General features: G+C 42.0%; 1 protein-coding gene across 5 annotated transcripts in view; it reads left to right on the top strand.

Moving 5' to 3' along the window:
- Window positions 1–26,603, top strand: part of MTFR2 (mitochondrial fission regulator 2) — a 155,369-nt gene that overhangs the window by 23,171 nt on the left and 105,595 nt on the right. For 3 of the 5 annotated variants that reach the window (XM_069235208.1, XM_069235209.1, XM_069235212.1), the window contains exons 2-3: window positions 2,899–3,045; window positions 7,687–7,785. In XM_069235208.1, coding sequence (XP_069091309.1) covers window positions 2,983–3,045; window positions 7,687–7,785 — 162 coding nt within the window. In that variant the 5' untranslated portion in view covers window positions 2,899–2,982. Of the gene's footprint in view, window positions 1–2,898; window positions 3,046–7,686; window positions 7,786–14,321; window positions 14,418–26,603 lie in introns of those variants that run through there. The other 2 variants (XM_069235210.1, XM_069235211.1) reach the window with 2 other exon arrangements.

The following is a 26,603-nucleotide window of genomic DNA, read 5'->3' as shown; positions in this document are numbered from 1 at the left end:
CATGTAATGCCTTCATTTACATTCCTCACTATAGTTGGCCTGATCTTTACATCCCCCGGGCACCCAACCTTAACAACAAATGACTAAGATCAGAGACATGATGCTTTAACATGCAGTGTGATAGACTTCAAATATGTTTTGCTGTTCTGTTTAAGTGAATGCACATCCAAATGCTCCCTCTAAAATTGTTAGATAATGTTTCCCCGCTCTTCTTTAGTATTGTAAATATACTTGAAAAAGGCTCTGAGTCTCCTGAGAGCTTAACCATTGGTTTTCAATATGCGGATTACTATCCATATCTGTAATCTATTTTCCTCTATTACCACATCATTTACCAGTGTGGCTGCTAATGGGGACATGACTAATAAGACCAATAGCGCCACTACCCCAATGTGTTAATTCTGCCTTTACGACACCCTGTAACCGTTAACCCATATTTTATTTTGGAAATATTTGCACAAAGCACTTTACTCAACAATGTATTTTGCTAGATTTACCTAAAGTGTTAGAGGCGTTGGGTCAAATTTTATTTTAAGAATATTTGTACAGAACACCTTATATTGCACGTTGTGCCGCACCCACCTTTAAACTATGAAGTTCCTTGCTCACAATGTGGCAATGGGAGAACGCACTTTGACTTTTCAGGTAGCGAGTGCCTCGGATATGAGAGCAGTAGGTTTTCCAAATGTAATGTACCGGAGTCTACATAAAATTAAGAGCGGTATGCACTTTATTATTGCAATGTACTTTAGATTAAATTAAATGAATACTGTTTAGCCAATGTATTTTTAGTCAATGTAGTTTTCACTGTTATTGGTCCTTTTAGCTTGTTTGTCACTATGGCTATTATACTACCTCCTCCTGACGGTTACCAGGAGGTAGTTATAGTTGGGACCATGTTTCCATAGAAAACATGTTTTTTGACTTGCCTATATCTTTGGCACTGTTAGACGAATCTTCACGAAATTTTCCAAAAATGCTTGCAGATGATTCTTGTTGGCACAGAAAGTTTCAGGATGAGTTTTCAAGCGGGGACAGAGAAGTGGGGGGGTTGTCAAACGTGTGTTCCAATAGGAGTGTTGAACACTACTACAGCCCAAACGGCTGGATGGAATGACACCAAATTTGCCAGAAATGTAGCTTTCATTATGCAGATTACGCTTTTGGATATTTGGCGTAAATGCATTCAGTAGTTTTTGAGATATTAAATGGGCAATAAATTTGTACATCTAGGGCCGCGGATCCATAGTGAAGTTTTCATGGCAATTGTGACATATTCGTGAATGCGTGCGCCTCCAGGAATGCTGTGATTGGCTGCCCGCAACCTGACCAGAAAGTTGCGGCTACCATTTTAGGTAACGGTACATGGTCCCCAGGGCAAAAAAATAAAATGAAAAGTGCCATAAGGGTTCAGGGTGGAGGTGCCCTGACCCGAGGGATGTGATACAGGTGTATTTGGGGGTGATATTATGCCCTTAAACACATTTTTTTATTTAATGCCACATGCTATGCGCAGATATGTCACGACGTTCATTGTGCCTCCCCGTGTAACATCGCAATGAAATTGCAAATAATGGCAACAACAAAAAATACATTGTCATTCATATACTAATTCATTCATTCATAGTAGCACTCAAACTCATGCACCTACTCACATATCCAGTCAGAACCTCACGCACAAACTCAAAGACCCACTCGGACCCTACTGCAGCCACTCACAGACGCACTCAGACCCCCATGCACCCATTCACAGACCCACTGAGACACTCATACACCTACTCGGACCCTAATGCACCAAGTTACAGACCCACTCAGACATTGACACACCCACTCACAGGCTCACTGAGACCCTCACACACCCAGTCATTGACAAACTCAGACCCAAATGCACCCACTCAGAGCCCCCACTCAGTCCGTCGCACTCACACCTAGACAGACGCTCTCGCACCCAGAGGAAACCTTTCAAATCTGTTCTTACTCCCATAGCGACAGACTCTTTAGCCGTGTGTGGCACGGAGCCGGGTGGTTATAGGAGGTTGGTCGCAGGTCAGACCCTGCAGCCAAACCCCTGCTGCGCACGGCCTTTGGCTGTGTGCATGGTTGGGTGGTTATAGGAGGTTGACCACAGCCAACCTCCGCTACGCACGGCCAAAGTCCGTGCACGGTGGTGGTTAGAATTATGTATAGTAATTTAAATAAATTACTCCACGTTTAAAAAAAAAAACAAAAACAAAAAATAACGAACAGAAATTCACTGAAAAAAACAAAGGTTACAGGAACATTTCAGTTAGGAAGCAGAATTAAAAAATGCTAGAGAAATTCACTTAAAAAAACAAAGGTTACAGGGCGGTTCTGAATTTACTCATACAAAATCTTAGAAAATCGGAATTTATAGTTAGGGTTATATTAAGTAACTAACGTGCACCCTAAGGTAACTATAACTCGTGCCCTCGCCTTGCAATGCTAATTACCTTAGATATTACAGCAATCATGAAATCTTTTATAACGTCATTAGAAATATCAATGACACATTAGCAGTCAAGTTAATAAAGAAAAAAACTGTGCATGGTGGGGGCCCAAGTTATACTTGCCTAAGGGCACAAGTTATAGTTACTTGAAATAACTCTAACTGCTGAATTTCTAAGGTTTTGTACAGATAAATTCAGAAACTAACTTTAATGCCCCTTTAACCTTTTGTTTTTTAGTGAATATTTATATAGTTTGGAGGAGAAAACATCTTTTGTATGCACAAATACTGATAAGTTATTGGTGGTTGGTTTTCTCAGTATGGCAAAATGTTTTTGATGGAGATGGTTGGTTTATGTTAGGTTTCTTATGAAGATGTGAATAATATCTGTAATGCCTCTTAAATTGATCCATGTTACTTTAACATTGCAGTTTGTGACATGTCCTCACATCCTTTGGACACCCATGTAAAAGGACTGTCTATCTGTATGTCTGCGGTTCAACAGTGTGCTGTAAATGTCTGTGCTGCTCAGCCTAATCCGGCAGCTGTTTGAGTACTTTGGTATACCGACTAACCGGGTAAGAACAAGTTGCATTGATCTCGAATTCTCCTGTGCTAATTTTCATTGTACTGAAGTCTACTAGCATGCATTACATTCTGTTAGATAGAGCACTGTATCAGAATGGCTGCATGTAAACAATGAATGTATTGTCTACTGTATTTGTAGAACTGCCGTAGCCTTCTTAATCTGAAACAGTAACTCACCACCCACCCAAGATTGCAATTTTGTGCTAATACAGATTACCAGCCCCAACTGTTTCATTTTTTTTTAAATTTGCCAGATTTTGGGAATGCCTTACATTAGTGGCGGGAAGTTCAGTGTCCTTGTCACATTTGCTTTGTACTATTGTGCCCCTATAAGTTCTATGACTGATTAAATCCATAAGTCCGTTATGTCCACTGCAGAGACAGACTGGGTCCTAGTAGTTGGGCTACCATTTATCTTTTAATCCAGCGGGTTTGTCTGGTCTTATTTTTCCTTCAGTAGTACTGGTTTGTGAAGACACTATGCAGTCTTCCAGACCTTCCGCAGTTTAGAGCATGTTTCATATTTAGGAAACATCTTAACCAAAAACGTATTCATATCTTATATCAGACTTACTCCTCATTAAACAGTCTAAACATGATGGGACTCTATAACTTGCAACTTTCATGTATGGGCCTAGAAAACTAAATCCCAAATCCACACACCAAAGAGGGTAGGGAGAGCAACATCTAGATTACACAGTCAGGCCTCGAAACATCATAAAAATGTTACCAGACCTGCAGGTTGAGTACTTTGAATAATCTACTCAACCTAACAGTAATGTACTTCACCCAGAAACGGTTCTCAAATTGTGTGATCCTGGCAAATATTGTATTTTACAGTCTCCTTTTTGTTAATTCTCACATGTGAGTGCACCTTCAAATATGTGAGTTTAGCATTTCTGCTGTAAAAAGAATCCTCTTTTGTTAGATTAAATACACTAAACGTATGCTCCATGTGTAACAAATCTAGCCCGCGTATATAGGGTACACACAATCTATGCATGACTTGCCTCTTAGTTTGCTCTTTGCTTTGCAATCAGGGCAGGAGTGTTTCTCAGTTTGTTTAAACACTCAGTTTTAATAAATATGTTACTAAAGCATGATGTGGTAGCACACTGTCATTTACAAACCGTAAATTTCCAAGAAATGTCCAAAAACCTTCCCACTAACTTGCAGCTTTACTGATAAAACTTTATAGTGTATTAACAATAATCTGTGAATATTGGGTTTCAAAAATATTTATTATTTGCACATTACCAACTAAAGTGTTCTGACTTTTTTTCATCCTATAATTTTTTTTCCCATCACACAGAAGTACAAAAAATGGTCTTTCACAGCTACTGAAATATATTTTGAAATATTTATAAAGTTGACTTAGTTATATAAATGGCCAGAAGGGGTGAGCACAATCTAAAAATAGCTCAACCTCCTAAAATAAAAACTCGCCATAGTGAGTGGTTGAGTAGATTTTTGGAGCTGGGTAGTTCTCACCAATACACTGGAATCCTAAATATCAGCAACTTCATACTTTGTATGTTCACGCGATTGGTGGAGGAAGTGATTGGGTGAAAGGGGAATAATTTGATATATTGCACACTACAAATTAAATTTTGATAGGATCAAGCAGGATAAACTCGAGACACAATGACCTATAGCAACTTTAAAAGAGACATGTTTAAAAATCAGCACTACATAGATCTGAGTGGTAAATTATGACATTATAGGATGAGTGCTCAGTAAAAGAATAACTAAAATTGGCAACATTTCTGGAAATAATCAAAGGTGAGACAATCTTATTCAATAATTAATACATTAGATTGGACCTCGAATTGTAATCCAACCACTTTTTTTAATTGAGCTTGGGATTCAAATTATCTGTAGGTTTAACCGTAGCATGTGTAGTTTAAAACTTGGGGTGATAGGCTGTTGGCTTCATTTGTTGCTAAAAATATTTGACAGCATTAAGGTCTGATCTGTTTGTACTCTCTAAATAATTTGACGTCAGAGATAACTTTGGAAGTTAGAATCCCCCTACTTTAGACCTTTCCATTAACATTTGCTTCAGCTGCTTCTGTTAAATAGGAATTTTGTTCCCCTGAGAGCAGCACCGGTTTGTTTTGCATTTGCCAGCCATGTTTTTTGCCATTGCACACAAACTACATCTTGTGAGATTTTATAGTCTTTATGCTGTCTTTAGACCTGGATTATTCCCTCTTGCCACTTGTGTTGTAAACATATACTAACAACATCCTTTTCATGCTAAATCTTCCACAAAGACAATGTAGATCAAATGATAAGTTTCCAGTCTTTTGTTACTTGACTACTCTAGCCTTTTTTTAAATATAAAAAAGCAAACTAATATCTTACCCTGCAGAAAAAATATACGTTACTTTCTCAGGAAGTACATTTCAGTCGCCTCCATAGTGCCCCTTTGTTGAATAGCATCAGGCATGATTTAGTTCGCAATGCATTCTTGCTCAGGATATTACGTAGATATTCAGTGAGCTGAAATTCATCATATTTTGAGGAAGGTCAATACATTTTGACCAGCTGATCCCGGTCGGTAATCCTCAGTATCAACTATTGTTGTGTCTAATGATAGAAGTGTTTCAAAACCACGTTGTTTTGAGTTACACATTAACATCTTTACTGTCTGACCGACCTAATACTACTACTAGTTCTAAATGGAGATCGCCAATCTTTTCTTCGTAAGCCCTCATCCCTTACATATTGTTTAGTTCAGGTTTCTTTATTTTTGAAGTGATCTCAACAACATTTTGTTGATACCCTTCCACCCCTTAGCATCCTCTACATAACCAAGTGCCACAAAGGGCTTGCTGGCTTGCCTCCTGTTCTGGAAGCTTTGCAAACTGTTTTATTGGACATCTGATTTATATATTTTGCCATTCCAGCTTGCCATCTTACTTCCTTTATTCATGCTTCATTATTCATCCCTAAGTATGGTAGGTGTTAGACCTGGCATCCTTGGCATGGTTTTCCCCCTAACCTTTTACCTTCTGAACTTCTATTTTGCTGGCCTTAGGATCCTGTGCATTGGAAAAAGATAGAAGTGAATTTTTATGTCTCTGGAATCACAATTTAAAATTGCAGCTGATGCTGAAGTTGGATTTTAAATTGTAAGTCTGAAAATGTCACTTTCAGAAAATTGGCATTTTCTTTCTTTAACCATTCTGTACCTCTGCCTGTCTCTCAATACACATCTGGGTGGTAACAGCTGGGCTTTGTGCATTCCCTCTAGACTGTCAGACATACAAAGGGTGCTGGGGTGTGACATTTATATGAGCCACTGGCTAATGGGCCTTCCTGGGCTAGATGGGAGGAAGGGAGCTGACGCCTGAATAGGGCTGTGCCTGAACCCACACAAAGAGCTGCATAACCCCTTGTAGAGTGTCTGGAGCTAGAGAAGGAAGGCCAGAGACCTTGTACACTTCAAAGGCCTCTCTTTGAAGTCTCTCCCACTTCAAAGGTTCAGCTGGGTGTAAGTACAAGACCCAAACCCCACCAATCATTACACTTCTGGATCTGAGGACACTGTGCCAGGAAGAAGGACTGCTTTGCTTCCAGGAGGGACTTCCACTCTGCTCAACTCCATTGTTGTGTTTGTCTGCTGCCTCTTGCCTGGGAGTGAGAGTGACAGGACTTAACGCTCTACATCTTCTACAGAAGTGACTCCAAGGGCTTGCTGGCTTGCCTCCTGTTCTGGAAGTCTGGTCCATGTAAGAGTTTGCTGAGCCCTGCTTCAGCTATTGGACTCTGCCACTGTGAGTCCTGCCCTTCCAATAGGTGTCAGTCCTGGGCCTTGAGAATAGACTCTACAGCCATTTTTCTTCAAACATCCACACATCAAGCCCGTTTTGCAGCTCTGAACTGGTGCAGTGTCATTCACTGCTGATGTGTTGCCTATTGGACGATGACTCAATCCAAGGACATCGCTGTGTGACTTGACGACGATTCATCGTCTGCATTGAAAGGGGTTCGGCACCGACACAGGATCCAGCTGCAAGACTTGACAAGGACACATTTACACAACTGCATGGATTGGAACTAACACATTGTGTCTTTGATACCTGCTCCATCCAAGGTACTGTTTCAGCATGCCCTGCATGAACTTTGGATTTACCCCGACCAGTTTCGATCCCAAGTAACCTTTTAGTACTATTAACTTTAAAGCTCTACTTTGCAGTTTATTCTTTAAAAATTCATATCTTGAGTTATACTTATTGGATTTTTGTTGCTTTTGTCTTGTTTTAGTCGGATACACTTTCTCTAGATTGGTGTGGAGTCTTTTTGTGGTCTTTTCACTCTGTTACTGTTACCAGAGGGTGAGCACAGGTTAATTTAGCTTGTGTATCTGACTTACCCTGACAAGGATGGTGGTACCTACTTGGACAGGGTGCATACTTTTGTCAACTAGAGACCCAATGTCCAACAGTAGGCATAAGCTAGCTCAGAAAAGCACTCCTCTGAATTACATTGCCTACAATTTGGAGAGGACATGGGACATTGTGGTTTTAATGCATTAGCTTCTGGTTTTAATGTGTTAGTAGCTGCAGACTCAAAGTATTTAAAAAGCGAGTATTCACATTTTGAAACACATTATCTTTTGGCAGCTCAATACAGTATGGGAAAGCTACACAAATGGTCGCAGCATTGTACGCCTGGTTGGGAACCATCTGCCTTCAAACCCTTTCTCCAGGATGGACTTACAGGTTGGTTTGTGTGCATCTGCTGTTGATCAAAGCTGTGGAAGTTATTTTACTTCTACATTGTACAAAATTACACTTCTAGCAATTTTTAATTGTAGAGAAAAGCAGCCTGTTTATCCAGCCACTAGACCACACTCTTAAGCTCCTGTTCCAGGGTATCTAACGTATCTGCAATTTATATACACACAAACTGTGGTGTGCATACTTGGATGTTTCCAGATACACTGTGACGATGTCTATCAAAATCAAATAATCTGAACACTTTAGAATAAATACAAGTGTGACCATAACCACTCATTCACCTTGCCATCATAATACCTCTAAATGATATAACTTATTCTTCATATAGCATTCGAGCCGAAGCAAAGTATTAACCCCAGGGGTTTTTAACCTGTGGCTGGACGATCCTACGCATGGGCCTGTGTAGTGAATCCATCTTGTTTTAATGGGAAGCAGGAGTTAGCTTAGCCTTCTGGCTTGCCGACTGCCCCCATCACCCAGTGACTTTTACCCTACTTAGCTTGTTCTGTTTTAGTGCAATTATTTAATTATATCTTTCCAAGATGGCTGCATTGTTTCTAGTTAGGAAGATGTTTTAGTTTCATGTTATCAGTGCCACTGTGCTAAGGCGTCACTATCCGCTCCAAAGATAAACAAACTGTAGGTATTCATATTGGGTACTCTCCCACTTTTTGCTTTTGAGGGAATTGTTTATGTAATTGCCGCCTCAAGCAAGTCTTGTTATCTATTGTTTGGGAACAGACCTACGTCAGGGGTTCGATCAGATCTGTATAAATACACCTTACACAGACAGATAGTGAGAGGGATTCCTACCAGATGCTGCACGCCACCTTGATGCTGACCCAGTCTTCGTGTCCCGGCAGAGTCTGATATAGAGACCTCAATCCAAGGTAACGAGGGTTGGGGGAGGGGGGCTCCTTCCATGGACATGGTATTGGCAGATTAGGTTTATCACACCTAGCTCTCTTTAGGTTAGGGATTTGGTTCATCATGTTAGGGTATTAGGACATATTTAATATCTCATTTCATTTTGTGTTATTGCAAGATGGTGGGGGTCTTTGTATTAAGGATTCCCGAATTCACAACTCTGTTTCTTGCACTGTTCATTATCCTAACCATTGCATTCCATGCAATTTATTGTAGATTGTATTGTATTGTATTGTAATCGTATTTATATAGCGCTTACTACCCCTGACGAGGCGTCGAAGCGCTTTTCGATGAGTAGCACGCTACTCCGGAACCCAACAAGAATTAGTGATGGATTAGTATCATTTAATAATGAGTACAGTTTTAGTATTATTATGAGTTAATTTGAGCCGCGGATATGAGAGTTTGTTAGTTAGATTGACTGGAGTAATGGAGGGGTGGAGGAGGAAAGAAATCCAGAAGTGTTAATTGGGAGTATATCCTTAATTTACTCAATCCAAAGGCTTGGGATGAATAAAGGGGGGCAGAGGGGGGAAGAGTATGTGGAAGGGTTAGGGAGAGCATAGTAGCAGGGTGAGATGAATGCAGGAGAATTTAGTAGGGTTGTGTGGGAGGTCACAGAGGTAGAGTGAGGTTTGGTGAGTTAGATTTGGAGGTGGAGGGAAGAGCTTAGGCAGAGATATTTAGGAGATGAAAGTGGTCGAAGGGATTTGGGATGAGACAGAGTGAGAATGGAGGATAGTTTGATAGAGACATGACATAAGAGTGATGAAAAATGAGAGCAGAAATTCATAGATATCTAGTATAACAACCCAAAAAACCAGGAGCCATGCAATGATCCACAAACATGCCAAGCACAGAAACAACATATACATACACATATATATTTATACACACACACACACATGCACATACAATACATAATTAGAATCATGGGTAAAAAATACTTAGTCAGACAGGTTTAAAAAGAGTGTGTGTGTATTTTATTGTTATGACAGTAGCAATACATATTTTCCAAAGAAACTATAAATAAATAGAAATATACATATAATCTGAAAAAATATTTATCCACATAGGCATATTCAGTTCATAGTTGTTTGAAAAAGGTGGTTATGAAGGAAAGAGCCAACTCTTGAGTAGTTTTCTGAAAACAAGAAAGTTATCTGTGGCTCTTATAGTTAGGGGTAATGAATTCCATAGTTTGGCTGCTTGGACGGAGAAGGATGTACCACCTACAGTCTTTTTCTTGTATGGTGGTGTTCTAAGGCGGGGTGCCAGTCTTGAGCGGAGGGTTCTTTGTTGGATGTATTTGGTAATTTTCTTTCTGATAAAAAGCGGTCCTGTTCCATGTATAGCTTTGTGGGTGATACAAAGCAGTTTGAAAGTGCATCTTCTGGCAACGGGTAACCAGTGTAGTGCTCTCAAGGCAGGGGAGATGTGGGCTTGTGGCTTTATAAGTAGTAGTAGCCTGGCTGCGGAATTCTGGATACGTTGTAGTTTTTTCATAACAGATAGAGATGATTTATGGTAGAGGCTATTGGCATAATCCAGTTTGGATAATACAAGCGAGATAGTAGCTTGCACCTTGTGTGGAAATCCGAGGTGGGGGAAGATGCGTCGTAAAGTCTTTAAGGTGATGAAGCTTGTGCGTGCTAATTTGTCTACTTGGGCATTCATAGTTAGCTTGGAATCCATGGTGATTCCTAGGTTTTTCACTTCCTTTGATAATTGAGGAGGTGGTCCGAGATCTTCAGGCCAGACGCACAGAGGGTCATAATTTTTCCAGTCACCACATATGAGTATTTTTGTTTTGGCGGTATTTAGTTTGAGATGGCTCCAGGTCATCCACTGATCAACGGCTCTGAGGCAACTGAAGATTTGTGAGTTTTCAATGTTTTTGGGGTCTTCTAATTGAAGTAGTATTTGTGTGTCATCTGCATAGTTGTAGCATGTGAGATGGAAATCATTGATCAGTTCTGGTAAAGATATCATGTAGATGTTAAAAAGCAAAGGTGAGATGATTGACCCTTGGGGGACCCCTGTTTTTGTGAGGTAGGGTTCGGACGAGAAGGGGGGCGAGTGGATGATATTCGCTCTTTTTTGGAGATAGGAAGTAATCCAGTCGAGAGCAATCCCTTGTATGCCGGCTTCATGGAGTCTTTGAGTTAGGGTGTCATGGTCAACCGTATCAAAGGCAGCTGAGAGGTCCAAGAGAAGTAGTGCAGCAACTCCATTTCGGTCGACTGTGTTTTTAAGATCGTCCCAGATTGCCATGAGTGCCGATTCAGTGCTTCTTCCTGGGCGGAATCCAGTTTGGAAGTCTGAAAGTATAGAATTGTCTTCAATGAACTGTGACATCTGGGCGAATGCTGCTCTTTCTATCAATTTGCCCAGGAAAGGTCCATTTGTGATAGGTCTGTAGTTGTTGGGGTCTTGCGGGTCTAGGTTTGTTTTCTTTAATAATGGTCGTATGTATGCCTTTTTCAGGTCTGTAGGAAAAGTTCCTGAAGTTAAAGAGTTGTTGATGATTCTTCTTACAGGTGTGGCAGCAGAAGTAGATAGTAGGATGTTCTTGAAGATTTGTGGTGGGCAAGGGTCAGAAGGGCAACCAGAAGGTCTGCTTGCTTTGACCAAATCCATAAATTCATCCTGGGATATTTGTTTGAAAGACTGTAGAGGTTGGGATGGTTTATTCTTAAAGGGTATTTTAGTAAAGGGGTTGGTGCTGATGGTTTTCTTCTGTTTTAAATCGGAGTCCAATGTGTCTGCCTTGGTTGTGTAGTGAGTTGCCAATTTGTTTGTGAAATCTTGAGTGGTGGGATGACTTCCTTCCATGCATGTGGGCTTTCGAAATTCATTGAGAATTTTCTAAAATTCCTTGGTTGTAGATTGAGCATTTAGAATTCGCTCTGAGTAGTATCTTTTTTTAGCTTTTTTGATTGATGATTTGTATATCCTGTTAAGTTTGTGTAGCTGCAGTTTGTCTTGACTGTTGTTTGTTTTGAGCCAGGTCCGCTGCAACTTTCCGATTTGTTGCTTTATCTTTTTAAGTTCTGTGTTTCTCCAAGGTGTTGGTTTTCTTTTGTCATGTTTAGTTTTTCTGAGTGGTATTAGGACATCAAAAGCTTCCTGTAGCCACTCATAAAGTTTTGGTACAGAATAGATTGTATCTAGATCTGTGTTTGCTGTTAGTTGTGTTTCTAAGTGATCCAAATTGAGTTTGCTCCATGGTCGATAGGTGTATGTATGTAAGTGGTTGTGGGGTGTGTTGATTTGTGGAGTTGTCTGCCGGAAAGTTATCAGATGGTGGTCTGACCAGGTGGTTGGTGTGATGCTATGAATAGTAACGAGTTCAGGCTTAGCAAAAATGACATCTAGGATGTGACCAGCGATGTGTGTGGGATTGTGTACAATCTGATGTAGGTTCAATGCGAGTAGGCCAGTGGTGATAACTTTTGGATGGGGCATATTGGGTTTGTCAAACCAAATGTTTAGATCCTCAAGAATGCATAGATTGGAGTATAGTGTAATAAGGTTTGAGACTGTGTCAAGAAAAGCATCAGGGAAAGTGGAGTTGTTAGGTGGAGGTCTGTAAAGGAGGAGAAAGTTACAGGAGGAAGTTGGAGTAGGGTGGCATCTGGTAAGGAGGGCTTCACAACCTTGTATGGAGATGTTGTCTGTTTTACTGAGGTTTATTGCCTGTTTGAATATAATAGCTAGTCCACCTCCTCTCTTGCCTATACGGTTTTGTGTGATGGTTTGATAGCCCGGAGGAAGGGCTTCGTGCAACACTGGTGCCATGTCATCTCCCAACCATGAATAGTATGTCAGGTTGTGTGTCTGTGAGCAGGTCGTAGATGTGGTGCTTGTTTTTTGAGAGTGATCGAGCATTTATGAGCTGGCAGTTTAGATAGGGTGTGTTAGTGGTAGTGTTGTTTTGTTTAGTAGAAGGGTAAGTAGTATAATGTGAGCTTGAAGCAGGAGTGTTGCTAGTTGTGATAACTGTTTGAGGCTCACAATAGTCTTGCTTTTCAACATAGTGTTCCTCTTCCAGCAGGTTAAGGAGGCATTTTGTTGGGTCTGTGTGTGTGGGTGGTGAACTTGGTGGCTGAGAGAGCCATGAGGATTGTATTGTCTTTTGTAGGGTAGTTTTATTATGTAACAAACAAGGGGATGCGAGGTTGCGATGAGTGGCATGTTTTTTATTTTGTTTGCGTTTGTTTAGTGTGGATGGAGTATGGGTTAGGGGTGGTGGAGGAGCATGTGGATCATGATGTAAGGCCCTAAATTGTGCAATGGAGGAGAGGCGAGTGAATGAAGGTTGCCCGGATGGGGTGCTTGTGGTAGGTGTTTGTGAAGAGTGGGGGGGTAGGGGTGGAGATAGGATGGAATTTGTATCCTTTGTGTAGTCCTGGGGGTGGGAGTGGGTATGATGATGAGTGTAATGTAAGTTTGTGTTGCTTTGATGTGCTGATGTTTGTGGTTGGTATTGTTTTTGTGGAAGAAAGAGAGGGGATATTGGTGTAGTTGTTTTTGGTGAGGGATTTGTATGTGAGTTAGTGCTGCTAAGTGGAATTTGAGTGTTAGATGGGGTGTTGATGTGTTTTGGAGATGAATGTATGAGGTGTGTAAGAGGTGTTGGGTGTGTGTCAGGGAAATAAGTATTAGTTGAGATGACCGGAAGGGGTAATATGTGTGGTGGAGTGAAAAGTGGGGATTGTATGGTTGTGTGTAATTGGTGAGGAGAGGGGAAGAGTGTTTGTAGATGATGTGTTTGAATGCAGGGTTTGGGCATTGTTATGAAGACAGGCGGTCTGTGTGGAGCGAACAGCGAATAGTGTTTTTGGTTAGTATGAGCAGAGTGTGTGTATCTGGGAGACTGAAACTGAGAGAATTGTATGTTGTAGTTTTGTATTGTGTGGGTGATGGCAGGTAGTGTTAGTGGGAGGGGACAGAGTAGTGTATGCTGTGAGAATGAAGGTGTTTGACTGTAGTAGTTATGGGGGCTATGTGTATATGTGTTGAATGTAGGGTATTGTGTTGGGTGGTGGGGCAATGCAATATGTCTGTGGTCAGTTTGTGATGTATGAGTTGGATATCTTTGCAGATAATGTGTTTGCATGTTGAGGGATGTGTTGGGGTAGATACCATTCCTGGGGGAATATGAATTGGGCAGCATTTCTGGCCCTAGTCCCTAGTCCCTACCTGTCCCAAACAGACCCAAACGGACAGCTGCCCTTTGCCTCGACGCCCGGGCTCAGACGCCCTGAATCCTGGCCTTTTATAGCCCTACCGGCCTATAAGAGGCTCGTCCTAACCCTAGCCAATCCTGTTTTAAACCCTGATTTAGCCAACTAATGGAAGACCCAGCCCTATTCACCAGTCACAGCCCTTTTTCCTGACCCCCAATCACAGCCCTAGCCCTAAAACCAACAGCCAATCAGAATCCCAGCCCTATCCACCAATCATAACTGCATCCCTGGAGCTAGCAACCAATGAAACACCATCTCCCAAAAAACCAATCACAACAGCATATGCAACAACCACGAGGAACCTATATAAGGAGCAAGTTAACTAAACTCCAGTCCCTGTGTCCTGGGGGGAGGCTACTGCTGCTCTATTCAGTATCTCCTTGGATACAGACAGGCTGAATCCACACTTCCAAGCTAGCAGAGTCTACTTTCCAGGTAAGGGGGAGATTGTTTAAGAGACAAACACTGCAATAGTTCTGGGCGCACACTCTAAAATCGGGCTTATTTAAGGCAAAAATACAGGGGGGCAGACAGCTTTTAAGCACAATTTAAATCACACAAACAGATTAAAAACAGTCTCCTAAAACCACACTCTGAAAGATGTATGCAGTCTTTTTACTAAGAATAGGGGTGAAAAAAATGGGGGGCAGAGGGGAGGGGGGAAGGGAGGGGGGGGACAAACTAGCAAGGGAATTCACACAGTCACGGCAAAAACGATTTTTAAACAAACACCACTTTAAAAGAGGCCAGGCTGCCTGAAAACACAGAGAGTCCACAGTAAAACAAACACTTTTTGAACAATTAATACTATTTAACTAGAAAATATCTTTGGGCTCCTTACCTAGGTCTTTTTGCAATCCTTGAACACTGGGCTGTATCAGGACACAGGGGAGATGCACACAGGAACACAAAATGGAGGTGCATTATTGTTAATAAAAACCTATTGAGACTTTACTGCATCTCTTTCATTGCCTGTGTGTTTGACTGAGACATGTTGTTCATGTGAGAAAGGGATAGTCTCCGTTTAACCACAACACTCCCTGAGATATTCCACTCTTGAGTCCATGTGTAAAGGCTGCCACCAATCACCTTTTACTGTTTGGGTTTTTGGGGAGGTGCTGATTGTGAGCCAGGAGGGTTGGGACAACAGTTGCGACTTGTTGTATGATTGACCTAGTCGCCTACAAACATAAGCACTGTCCTCCTCAAACCAGCAGTCTTGCCTAGACCAATAGTCAAACTACGACATGGTTCCACCAACGATGGTGTTTAGGCACTAATTTACTGATTCCCTGACTATCAGTGTCTCACATACAACAGGTACCCTAAGTACCATTATATGGAGACGTCCATGGGCTTGGGGGAAGATCCTCAGCGGAACAGGGAGCACCTAACTAGGATGTAGATTGTTTGAGCTCGAACTATTAAAAGGACTTTTACTCCCCACTTGGTGTTCCATCCTTTTACCCATTACACAATATGGCAAACGCCATAGACCTTTCAGAGAATGTTAGACACTCATTAACATTACACTTAGTAGCGCATGCTTAGTAGAAGGGGGCGGGATGTCACATTCATAAGAGAAGCTAGCGAACCTTACCAAACAAACATTCTACTCTTGGGTCACCTTTCCTGAGGAAGACCAAAGATCATTCAATTTCCACACATACAGAATAGCTAAGGTCCACTACGGTACCGAGCACCAATATCTTGAAATACTGATAACTTATCAAGAACAATCAAACTGATTTAGTGGCGCCCTGCCACACATAATACAACCTGTGAGATTAGGTCCCTTAGGTAATGAAGGACCAACGTGGCTTATGTTTGCCACATATAGACCACATCCCTGTGTACAAAATATGCAGACAGCTGATGTGTGTAATCTATACATTGAGCTAGTAACACTATATATATGACTTGTTTAGTTCGTAATGCGAACTCTGAACACTACACCAGCGCGTCTAGCTCCACCAGCACTTGCTGGGTACCAATTGGCTACTACTGGGATTAATCCACAAACAGTACATTTGATCATGGGTAAAGTACCCACAGAACGAGAGAAAATCCCATTCCGGATAGCCTAGAAAACAAATCAGCTGGAAGCTGTTTTTCACCCATACAGGACCACAGGAAAAACATCGAATTCTAACAATGTGTTTGCCCTTTGGGATGGTTCCCTCAGTGGATGACTACGCCACACAGGGTACAGTCTTCACTGCAATTTATACTACCACACGTGGTACCCCAACACTTACCAATTTACCAGAAGTGTTGAAACAAATTCAGAATGTGCATGGGGCTGTACCAACCCTAGACTTGGGGATGAAATTAATGTGTAACTTTGACACAGTCTCCTCAGTTATACTCAGTTACATGAAAAGGGAAGTGGTAGCATTGGCTACATGCCAGCGGCTCCAAGAGATTACACATTTGGACCAGGAGAAAACTGCCACTGAAAATTATTTCCGACACCTATACCACTATAGGACTGATAGTTTGGGAGCCAAGCCGAAACAGCCTGAAATACAAAGTACCACCCACAGGGAAGGGATAAACAAAAGCAATTTAATGACAGACTAAGTCAGAGAGCAGATTCTCCACACCTGGAGGACTCAGACAGGAGATGTAATCTCAGAAATATAGAAACTATAAAAGCTCCTGACAGATACACTGATTCACATCCCTCTCGTTCCTTTCGGGACGCTCTGATAGACGTAGCAAGAGAGTGGGCCGGTCAGATCGACGTCCTGACTACGTGAAACAGAAGAAAGACTCACCACAGTCTTCAGACAAAAAAGAAGAAAAGTTCCCACAACAAAAGCCACAGTTTAAAAAGAAAAAGGTGGCAGCACTGTCAATTAAAAATGCCAGTACACTTGAGAACGTTGCTGCAGAACAAGACGTGGGCAGTGCCACTGCTAGACAGCGCCATTATAAATATACAGAGGGGATAAATATGTATTTATAAATATATATCCTACATGAAAACATCAATTGATCATTGAGGACAATTATTATCTGTCTTATTTCAAATATTTATTAATGTTTTTTTGACTCCTTTTTTAACTCTTATGCAAAAAGGCGGAATTTAAACTTAACACCACTATACACATAACTACATTTCCGACATTGTACAAATAGACAAATAACCAATAACAAACAACATACTAAAGCAACACAATGAAAAGTGAAAAAAAATAACTTTTAGCACTGAAGTCTTTCTTTAAATAAGCTGCTAAACCTTCTGACAAACAGTCTTATAACATGAGTTAATAGTATTTTGGTATCGTCTTTTTTAGGTTGTTTCCTCCCAATATTTATACACGATGCCATCTCATTTCCACTGTTCCATAATTTCAAGAACATTCCTCCAAAAATGGTCGACTCGTTTCGGCCTTTCAACTTCTGGCCTCCTCAGGACATCAAACACGGTCCCTTGTTTTGGATGTGAAATTGCCTTTCATGAAGCCTTCGCTCAAAGAGAAGAGTACCGTTCAGTTGAAATCATCTTTCTATTACGGATTAATCCTCGATCTTCTTGCAAAAACGGACATCGGACGCGTGTACAACGCTGCCCTTGTACCGGTATTCTATTGACGGCAGAGTTCACTATATGACGCCAGAGTCTGAAAGATCATCTGGATGCGACAGCAACTAGTGATTTCATTGCAGTTGAGACGGTGGACGGGCGCGTTCTCCCACCTGCCAGGGTTTATGATTTAAATATTCAACTTGAGGGAGACATAGAGCGCACCATTGGTGTGATATTCTGGGATGAACTTAGTTGTGATATCCTGCTGGCCGAAAGGGACTGGCCACCTGAACACGTCCGTAAGCTCCCACATGGGGAAGATGTCTTTTGCTTTCTTTCTCTGATCTTGTTCTAGAGCCGGTAAAACAAGCCTACGCTTTCAACTGGGCTTTAGCGCAGGCACCTGTGTTGTACTGCAGTCGTGTAGGTTGGGACAAGGATTCACCTTGCCATGTAATACCTATCAGGTCTACACCCCAGCCTCAGCCACAATATCCTGTTAAACACAAAGCTAAAGCTCCAATGAGGGAGATACTCACTCAGCTCGAGTACTGTGTCTCTGCAATGAATAACCTGTTGTTCCCTGTTGCAAAACCTGACCATTCTTACAGAATAGTCTTCGATTACAGACATTTAAATAGCTATACACGTACATGCGCAATACAAAATTCATACAGTACAGTACTAAGTAACAACATAGTGCGTAAAAAAATATAAAACAACATTGGATATCTCCAACAGTTTTTTTTTTTTTTTTTTTTTAGCACACGAAAGTTGAGACCCGAGTACATTCTCATTTGGCTCACAAAAGCACTTCTACCATTTTCAGCAGGTCTACAGGAACAGCCCAAGGCTGTTCTCAGCCTGTGTAACAGCAATATTGCATTATATTGATTCCGAGGCGTTGTTCTATGTGAATGACATCTATCTCACAGATGACGACCTTAACATTCATCTTGCCAGGGTTTATCAGATCGTTCTGGGATTCGCAGCCCATGGCTACAAATGAAATTTTAGGAAAACTAAAATAGCCATTCTCAGCGTATTGTTCCTGGGATACAAGCTATCAAATGAGAGCAAGAGCCTGGCCCTGCACTTTCTAGAAAAATGTGCTCAACTCCAGCCACAAAATACAATTCAGAAACTACAGTCTTTACTTGGTTTCTTTAACTTTGGCAGAACTTACATTCCTGGCTGTGCACAACGTATCAAGACACTCTATGACTTAATACGGCCTGATTTTTCAAGCAGGCACTGGACAATGGAGCAAACATGCATCCTTAGTGGATTGCACCAGGACATGCTAGAAACAAAACACTTGCACGCCTGTGACAACAAAACAACTTTGACCATCAGAATAATTGCTGGTGCCATTGGGTTCACTTATGTCACCTTTAATGCAGACGACACTGCCCATAGCATATAAATCACATTTATACTCTAATGCAGAGCAACGTTTTGCACCCACAGAAATAATTCTAACTGCAGTTCAGATGGCTGTCATTAATGAGAGGCCATTGTTGCCGTTACCCCATGGCAGCCTTAGAGGACGTCACTAAAGCAAGCATTCCTAACGCTAAAGCATTACATCCACGCTGGATTTAATGGGCGACCTCCCTGACTACCACCGATGTTGATTAGATCTTTGATCCAAAACTTCAGACACAAGAATTTCTCCAATACGAACAGGAGTACCCCACCCCTCTAGACATTTTGCCACTTGACAGATACCATGCTGTCATTTACACTGATGGTTCAGCACAACCAGCTGTAGGTACCAAATATCAATTATCAGCCACTTGCGCAGCCATGAGCGGAGTGATGAAGGATGGTATATTCCACCCTCACAATCCCTACATGCAGACCCTAGAGGACTGCACAGCCCAGCTGGCTGACCTCAGAGCCCTTATTTTAGCGCTAGAACACACAGAGCCAGGACTATTTACATTGATTGTCTGTGATTCATACTACTGTGTGCAATCATACAATGATTATCTTAATCATTGGAAGTTAAACGGGTTCAGAGATTCTAAAGGCAGCACCATAAAACACAGAACTCTGTGGGGGAGGGTGGCTGATCTTAAGGGTAAGCTACCTTGTGTCCATGTAGTGCATACATTGGGCCACCAACTTGTAGCAGTGCATAATATTGGCAAAAATTTGGCTGATGAAGCAGCCAAATCTGCAGTAGCTACGATTTCTGTGGCTGCAGTGACTCGTTCTCAGAGGAGATTGGATAATGAAGTTTTGGCTGCCATGAAAGCTTTGGCTGAAGGCAAGCCTCTCCCAAAAGCATACCCTACAAAATACTCGTACCACAGCAATGCATAGAATCTTGCTTAGACAACAATTCCTGGGGTTGGAGACTGAGCAATCCCCAACCAAGACCAGAGATTAGATCTCATCAAAGTAGCGCATGAGGGTGTCACATCTGCTCATGCTGATATCTTGGCCACAATATCACTCTTAAAGAAATGCTTCTGGTGGCCAGGTCTACACAAACAGACAAAGCAATATGTCCTTTGTTGTGACATTTGCCACCAAATTATAGGCTCCAACATCAAAAGCTCATCGCACACATCCGTTCTAGTGTCCAGCAGGCCACTACAATGTGTGTACCTAGACCACTGCAGTCCCCTTCAACCTGATGGTGCATACAAATACATCTTAATTGATGTAGATTCTTGTTCTAGATTTCTGTGGGTATTATAAGAGAGTTGCTGATCTCTATCGTACATAAGCGGTTGCAGCATTCCACTCTGACAAGGGCCCTGCTTTTGCCTCTAAGGCATTCAGGGACACCAAGGGGACGATGAGTGTTAAACCCCATTATTCCTCATCATACCATCCCGAGGGAAATTCGGATGTGGAGAGGAGGAATCATGCTCTAAATCAGTCCTTAACAGCTAGAGTATTAGGATCTGGCCACAGCTGCCTTCAATGCCTATCTCGGGTCCAGAGAGCACTGAATAATCAGCCAAGAAGGTCCGGGGGGGGGGGCGCACTCCCTATTAGGTTCTCGTTGGGATATCTACGTATGTCTCAGATCTAGATGGGCCTGGTATGGTGGCAGCAGATACACCATTTGACATAAATGAACGTCTCACTGTCTTACAGGAGCTTCAGCAATTTCGTGATGATAATTCATCTGCCAGTGCTGTCACCTTAGGAATAAGGGATTTACCAACAACTTCTACTGGCTAGATTCCTAAAGTTGGGGATCTGGTTCGTGAGAAGATCGCTGTGAAGAAGGAATTTGCCCCGTATACCATACAAGGTACCAGAACTGTCATCCTACCACTGCTGCCAGGCTCCAAAGATAACAGGTTTATTTCAATTGATGACATCATACTTCACCATGTGGCAGATCCTGCACAGGATACCCAGAGGTCCCTTGGGCCATTCCTGTTCCCCTCTCACTACCCAACAGGACATACCTTTTCAAAGAAGAAACAACACACTTCTAACCACACAGGCATATCCAACTATGCCTCAAATATCTCCTCGACCATGGTGAGGGGGCAGGAAATGAGCTCCTGCTGATTCATGTTACCACCTCAACGACATCACCTTTCCAAGACATGGCTATATTCTATTCCAACACAACACAAACTGACAACCTCGTCTACTATGAGAGTCCATGTGAAGTGGATCCATCCACCAGTAATGCACCAACCCCTGTGTTTGAAGAGACTGCTTCTGGTTACTTCATCGACATTGATGACTTACCTTCAACTTCATCCACGCCTGCGATTGAATCTAATGGTCATTACCTTAATGAACGCTTCTCTGTTGAGCCTGTGGATGAAGTATTAACTCCATGTCATTCCTCACATAAGGTCCGAAGAGACTTATCCCTTGTGAACATTTCAACAGTACCTATTCCTTATGGGATAGTGTGGGATAAAGTTCCATTTGATATATACGGGCCTACTGAAGTCATTCAAATTCCATATTTCTTCAAACTTTCCATGACTGATGTAATTACACCTGGTGTTGTATCTGTCCAGACAGTTGATTCAATGTTAACTGAAATGAAGGAGTATTCTGTATTTGAAAGTGATGATGCGTATACCAACACAAAGAATTGTGGAGAAATGTACTGCTATGACAACTGGGGACATTACTACCTGCACTGTGCAACTAGACAAAGATCAGTATTTTGTTACACACAGTGAGAACACTGTTCAAATCCACCTGTGGGGAACCCAAAACATTATTCAGATAAATTCACTTAGTTTTCAGGGCATGAAACCAGAGTCATATTATTTTAAGTTACCACCCTCTAAAACTAGGAACATTTTGCTAACTAACACAAAGTTAATATACTCAGATTCCTTTGTTTGCCGTCTTGCAGTTGAAGGTTACAAGTACTGGAAGAACACTATTGATGCAACGATTGTATGGGGAACACAAGACTGGCAAATACAGGGTAGGGAAGCTTTATTTAGAGCGTGCCTTATTCCTGTGCAAACAATCTTTTTAAATGACACTGTTCAACAGACATCCTGTCTGAGGTTAGCAAAAATGAAGGAAATGAGTGCGCCCAGCATCCTCACACCAGCGAAATTCACTGATTGGCAGTCCTTCCTGAATATCACTGCAGAAGAACTAGATGCAAAGGTTCAGGCTGGTACCTGTAACTCTTCACTTTGCAGTCCCGGCGGGTGGTTAGTATGGTCAATAGACACAAATAGGTGTCAGGCACATTTTGTGAATTCCTGAGGGGGTTTAAAAAATAACCGGCCAGACACTTGCTTTGTCTTGGGTCAACACACTGGTATAGTTACAACATACAGTGTGGGTAAACTGTGCCAACAGTGGTTACAGTCTAACACGTTATCTGCAGTTAAGGAACATCTTAACACTCTTTCTGAAGATTCAGACTTACACGACTTAGGTCAGAGAAAGCCACGCTCTAAAAGATTAATCTATGCCATATACAATGAGATCTGGAAGCTTTCTCAGATAGAAGCTGCTGCGCGTTTAAGACAGACAATAATTTGGAAAAGGCTTTAGCTGTTGTCGACAGCGGCATGAACACTGTGTCCTACAGGGTTTATTCCCTTAACAACATAGTGTCGTCTGCGATTGACATTAATCAGACAGACGTGTCCCTTTTTATATCATGGACAAAGTCAGCTCCGTTCCATCATGCAGTTAGGTTGGACACTACAGATTCTGAAAAATGGCCGCGTTCCATGGAAGTATATTAACGGTAGGGACTTGTTTGCTGCTTTTAACTTGTCCAGGGAAAAACAGACAGTGGCTGAATTGGAAGTGAGTTTCACCATGCTTAACATAGAAAAGCTAGAAAAGTGGCCTTTCACAGTTGCAGAGTTCAACAACTGTATGGCTCTTACATGGCATTGTAAATCTACGAGCGGCGAGGTGATAGCTATATTAAAAAAGAATGGGAGTTGCCCTTCGAATACAAGTGTCTGAATGGCAAAACAGAAGTCTTTCTTAGTGGAAGCGAATGTGAGACTACTGTTAGTCATTCAGTGATCTTAAAACAGGTGTCCCTTCATGGCCTTTGCAATGTGGGGGTTGCGAACTTGGCCTGTTTTCTGAAGGCTACTCCTATCCCTTTGATTCGACTAGCCTTTCATGTACTTTCAAATGGAAGTTATGTGGTGCGGTGCGACCAAAGCTGTTGCGGTATGCAACCAGGAATTACCTACGCAATTTCAGTCTTTAAGGTTATGTGTTGCAGACATGTTTTATTTCCCCCACACAAGAGATAAAAGTAGCAGAAATGTGGCCTCACATTGATACAACTAATGCAAATTATGACAAGCTGAACAGACTAAAAGTGCAACTGTTCCAAAAACAGGTTGCGTTGACATCGGCTAGAGAGATGTATGCTCTCCAGATAGTAGGATCATCAGCCAATATACAATACCTATTAAATACCAACTTCCCCAAGCACTCTGGAGAGCTGCCATCCAGAATTTTCAACACTTCAAGCACTACGGGGATTGTCCATTTCTTCGGAATCATTCCTTCAGCCATCCATTCACTCTTTTCAAGTGTGTTTGTCGGCTTTCCTATAACTTTGGCGTTAATAGGCGGAATACTACTGCTATTGCTTCTGATTCGCAGTGGTTGTGCCTTTCCCGCTAAGTGGAGTGATGGAGCTACTACCACCAGCCCAGCTGTGCCGTGAACGCATGGTTCAGTTCTTTAATACTCCGTTGCTGGGAGAGTTGAATCGTGACTAGTCATTGTCGTTCAGACCAGTCCTATGGTGTGTGCAGCCAGTCTTTCGCTACATGTGGTGCCTCTTCAAACAATTTGTCTATAGTTTGCCTTGTCATTCCTCCAGTGCCTTTTGTGGATCAAGAACTGCTAACGTCCCTAATGAGGGTTCATTCACGGTTGTGACCCTTGAGACTAAGGCTGATTCGCAAGACCACTTTTGAGCCGCCGTTGGTGAATGATCTGGCTCTTGTCGGCGCTGTGGAAAATGCCGCTCCTGCAGGTGGACCCGCACAAAAGATTGCCACGCACCAAAGCTCTGTGGATCCATCTGCCTAGCCTGTCATCGATATACCATCTGATGATGTGGCCTCTTTTTTTCATCATGTTAGGACATATTTCATATCCCATGTCATTTTATGTTATTGCAAGATGGTGGGGGGCTTTGTATTAACGAGACTCGTGCTCACAATTCTGTTTCTTGTACTGTTCATTATCCTAATCATTGCAGCCCATGCAATTTATTGTAGATTGCAGTATTATTAATAAAAACCTATTAAGACTTTACTGCATCTCTTTCATTGCCTGTGTGTTTGACTGAGACATGTTTTTCATGTGAGAAAGTGGTAATCTCCGTTTGACCACACTCCCTGAAATGTCGTACTCTTGAGTCCATGTGCAAAGGCTGCCACAAGTCACCTTTTACTGTTTGGGTTTTTGAGGTGAGGTGCTGCTTGTGACGCCATAAGGTTGGGACGACAGTTTCCACTTGTAGGATTGGCCTAGTCGCCTACAAACATAAGTACGGTCCTCCTCAAACCAGCAGTCTTGCCTAGAGCAAAAGTCAAACTACGACACCTGATCAACGTCTAACCAACATGCTCCGTCTGAGGTACTCTACCTTCACTCACAATCCCACCTGCACATTTTGTCTGATCCTCAAATCAGACTGATCATTAAAACTGGCCTGGAGGTAGAGATCAAGGTTAAGATGATCTCCCAGTTCTGCTCTGACCACTTTTTGATTACCAGCTGACTCTAGTCTGGAAAAACCACCTTGTCAAACTCACTGCATCCTCATATGCAACTGTACAAAACATTTAAACAGCGGAGAAGGACATAGGATTTGCAAGAACCTAGCTATTGGATATTGAATGCTGGTTAATGCCCAATATGCAGTTATTCTGCTAGTCTGATTAGAAACCTGAAAAATAGCATGCACGGCCCCTGAGTTATAGCTCCTCCTTTAAAACAGACCTGAGGAAGGATCTCATGACATCTGAAAAAGACGGAAAAGACTTGGGACAGCAAACATCCTACTTGGAGGGCAACACATGTGATGGATCAATGGAAGAGGGTGGTCTTCCTATACGATCCAAACGTCATTCTACAGGAAATTTTTGAAGACTTGGAGCACCTCTTGAGGCAAACTAATGTAGTGATCCAAGGCTGCTTGAGGAGCTACAGGGAACTACATTGATAACTACATTCAGGAACTTCCCTGTGTCTTCTGAAAATGGGAGACTCTGAACCCATGAAGTTAGGTCAAGCTCAGGTGGAAGGAGAATGTGCTCAGTTTCCGTGGAATTAGATCAGACACGGGTGGAGGGAGACTGTGCCCAATAGGGCGGCATCTATGGCTACGGGGGCAGGAAAAGGAGATTACAAATTGTGTGTCCTTGCCCATACATCATCAGTTACCCCTGTTAGAATTCTGGGGCTCATTGTAAGGGATCCTGAGATTATGGGCTAACTTGCTCCTCCACTCAGAGGGAAGAGGGCTTATTTTCATCTGCCTGGGTTATTGGAAAGAATCTCCTTACAATATCATGAGGTAACTAACTTTCACCTGATAACCTAGATGCCCACCGCAAGACAGGAGATGAGTAGAATTAACGGTTATGTCTACAACGCCCTTCAATGAGAATGCTCAGTCTAGTACCAAACTGTAAGGTAGAAACAAAATCATTATTTTTCACAAAACGATTGTACTGTTAATTAACCTTTTAAACAGAATATGGGATTTGAGAAACACGTAGTCGTACCCGCTAGTTTGTCTACAGGGATAAACTTCTTAGATCAACTAGGCCTAATATTCTTTTGCTGCACCAGTCTAACCAGACCAAATTATTAAAAGTATGAGGTGGTTGTCATAAACTTAAGTTCAGGGTATTTCGAAAACCATTTCCAAATTAGTTTTTAATTTTCACAGCCTTTTTTCACTGTTATTACTTTTTTCTTTTTACCCATCAAAGGAAATCTCACAAATGTGCAGAATATCTCTCCGAAAAAAAGTTGCTATTAATTGCAGAATAACCCACAGAACTGAATGTCTCTGTTAACATTTTTTTTGCCAGAACAAACAAAATTGAATTCTCTGTTACTCTTCTAGATTCTTTCTTGTTATTTTATTGGACACTCAACTTTGTGTGGTCAGCATTCCCACTGAGGTGTCTCGGAAGGCCTTTCTTTTTCCAGACACAAACATTTCACCAGTGAAGAAACCGATAACTGGTTTGAAGCTGCTTTCTTCAAGACAAAACTGACCTGGTTGTCAAATGATGAAACACCTGGTTACCGCCATATGAGGGGCACAGACATTTATTTGCCTTTAGCCTGATTCTACCTCATAATTGCACATACCGCACTGACTTTCACAAACCGCTACTATTTTAGGGAATAATAGTGTGTTTTTGGTAGTTTGCTTATCGCGCCTCCTGGTGCACTAATCTGTTCTCATTAGTCAGGGGTGGATCAGTCGGACTGCAGGTTGGTGGAGTCTCTAAGAGCTCCAAGTCCACAAAAAGCTGTTGGCCAGCGCCACAGGCGCACCCATGTCAAGCTTATCTGTGCCCATCTGCTGCCAGGGGCGAGTCATTATGACT

Source organism: Pleurodeles waltl, chromosome 5 (assembly GCF_031143425.1).
Source record: "Pleurodeles waltl isolate 20211129_DDA chromosome 5, aPleWal1.hap1.20221129, whole genome shotgun sequence".
In the NCBI taxonomy this organism is placed as follows: domain Eukaryota; kingdom Metazoa; phylum Chordata; class Amphibia; order Caudata; family Salamandridae; genus Pleurodeles; species Pleurodeles waltl.
This window is presented reverse-complemented; position numbering and strand designations above follow the sequence as displayed.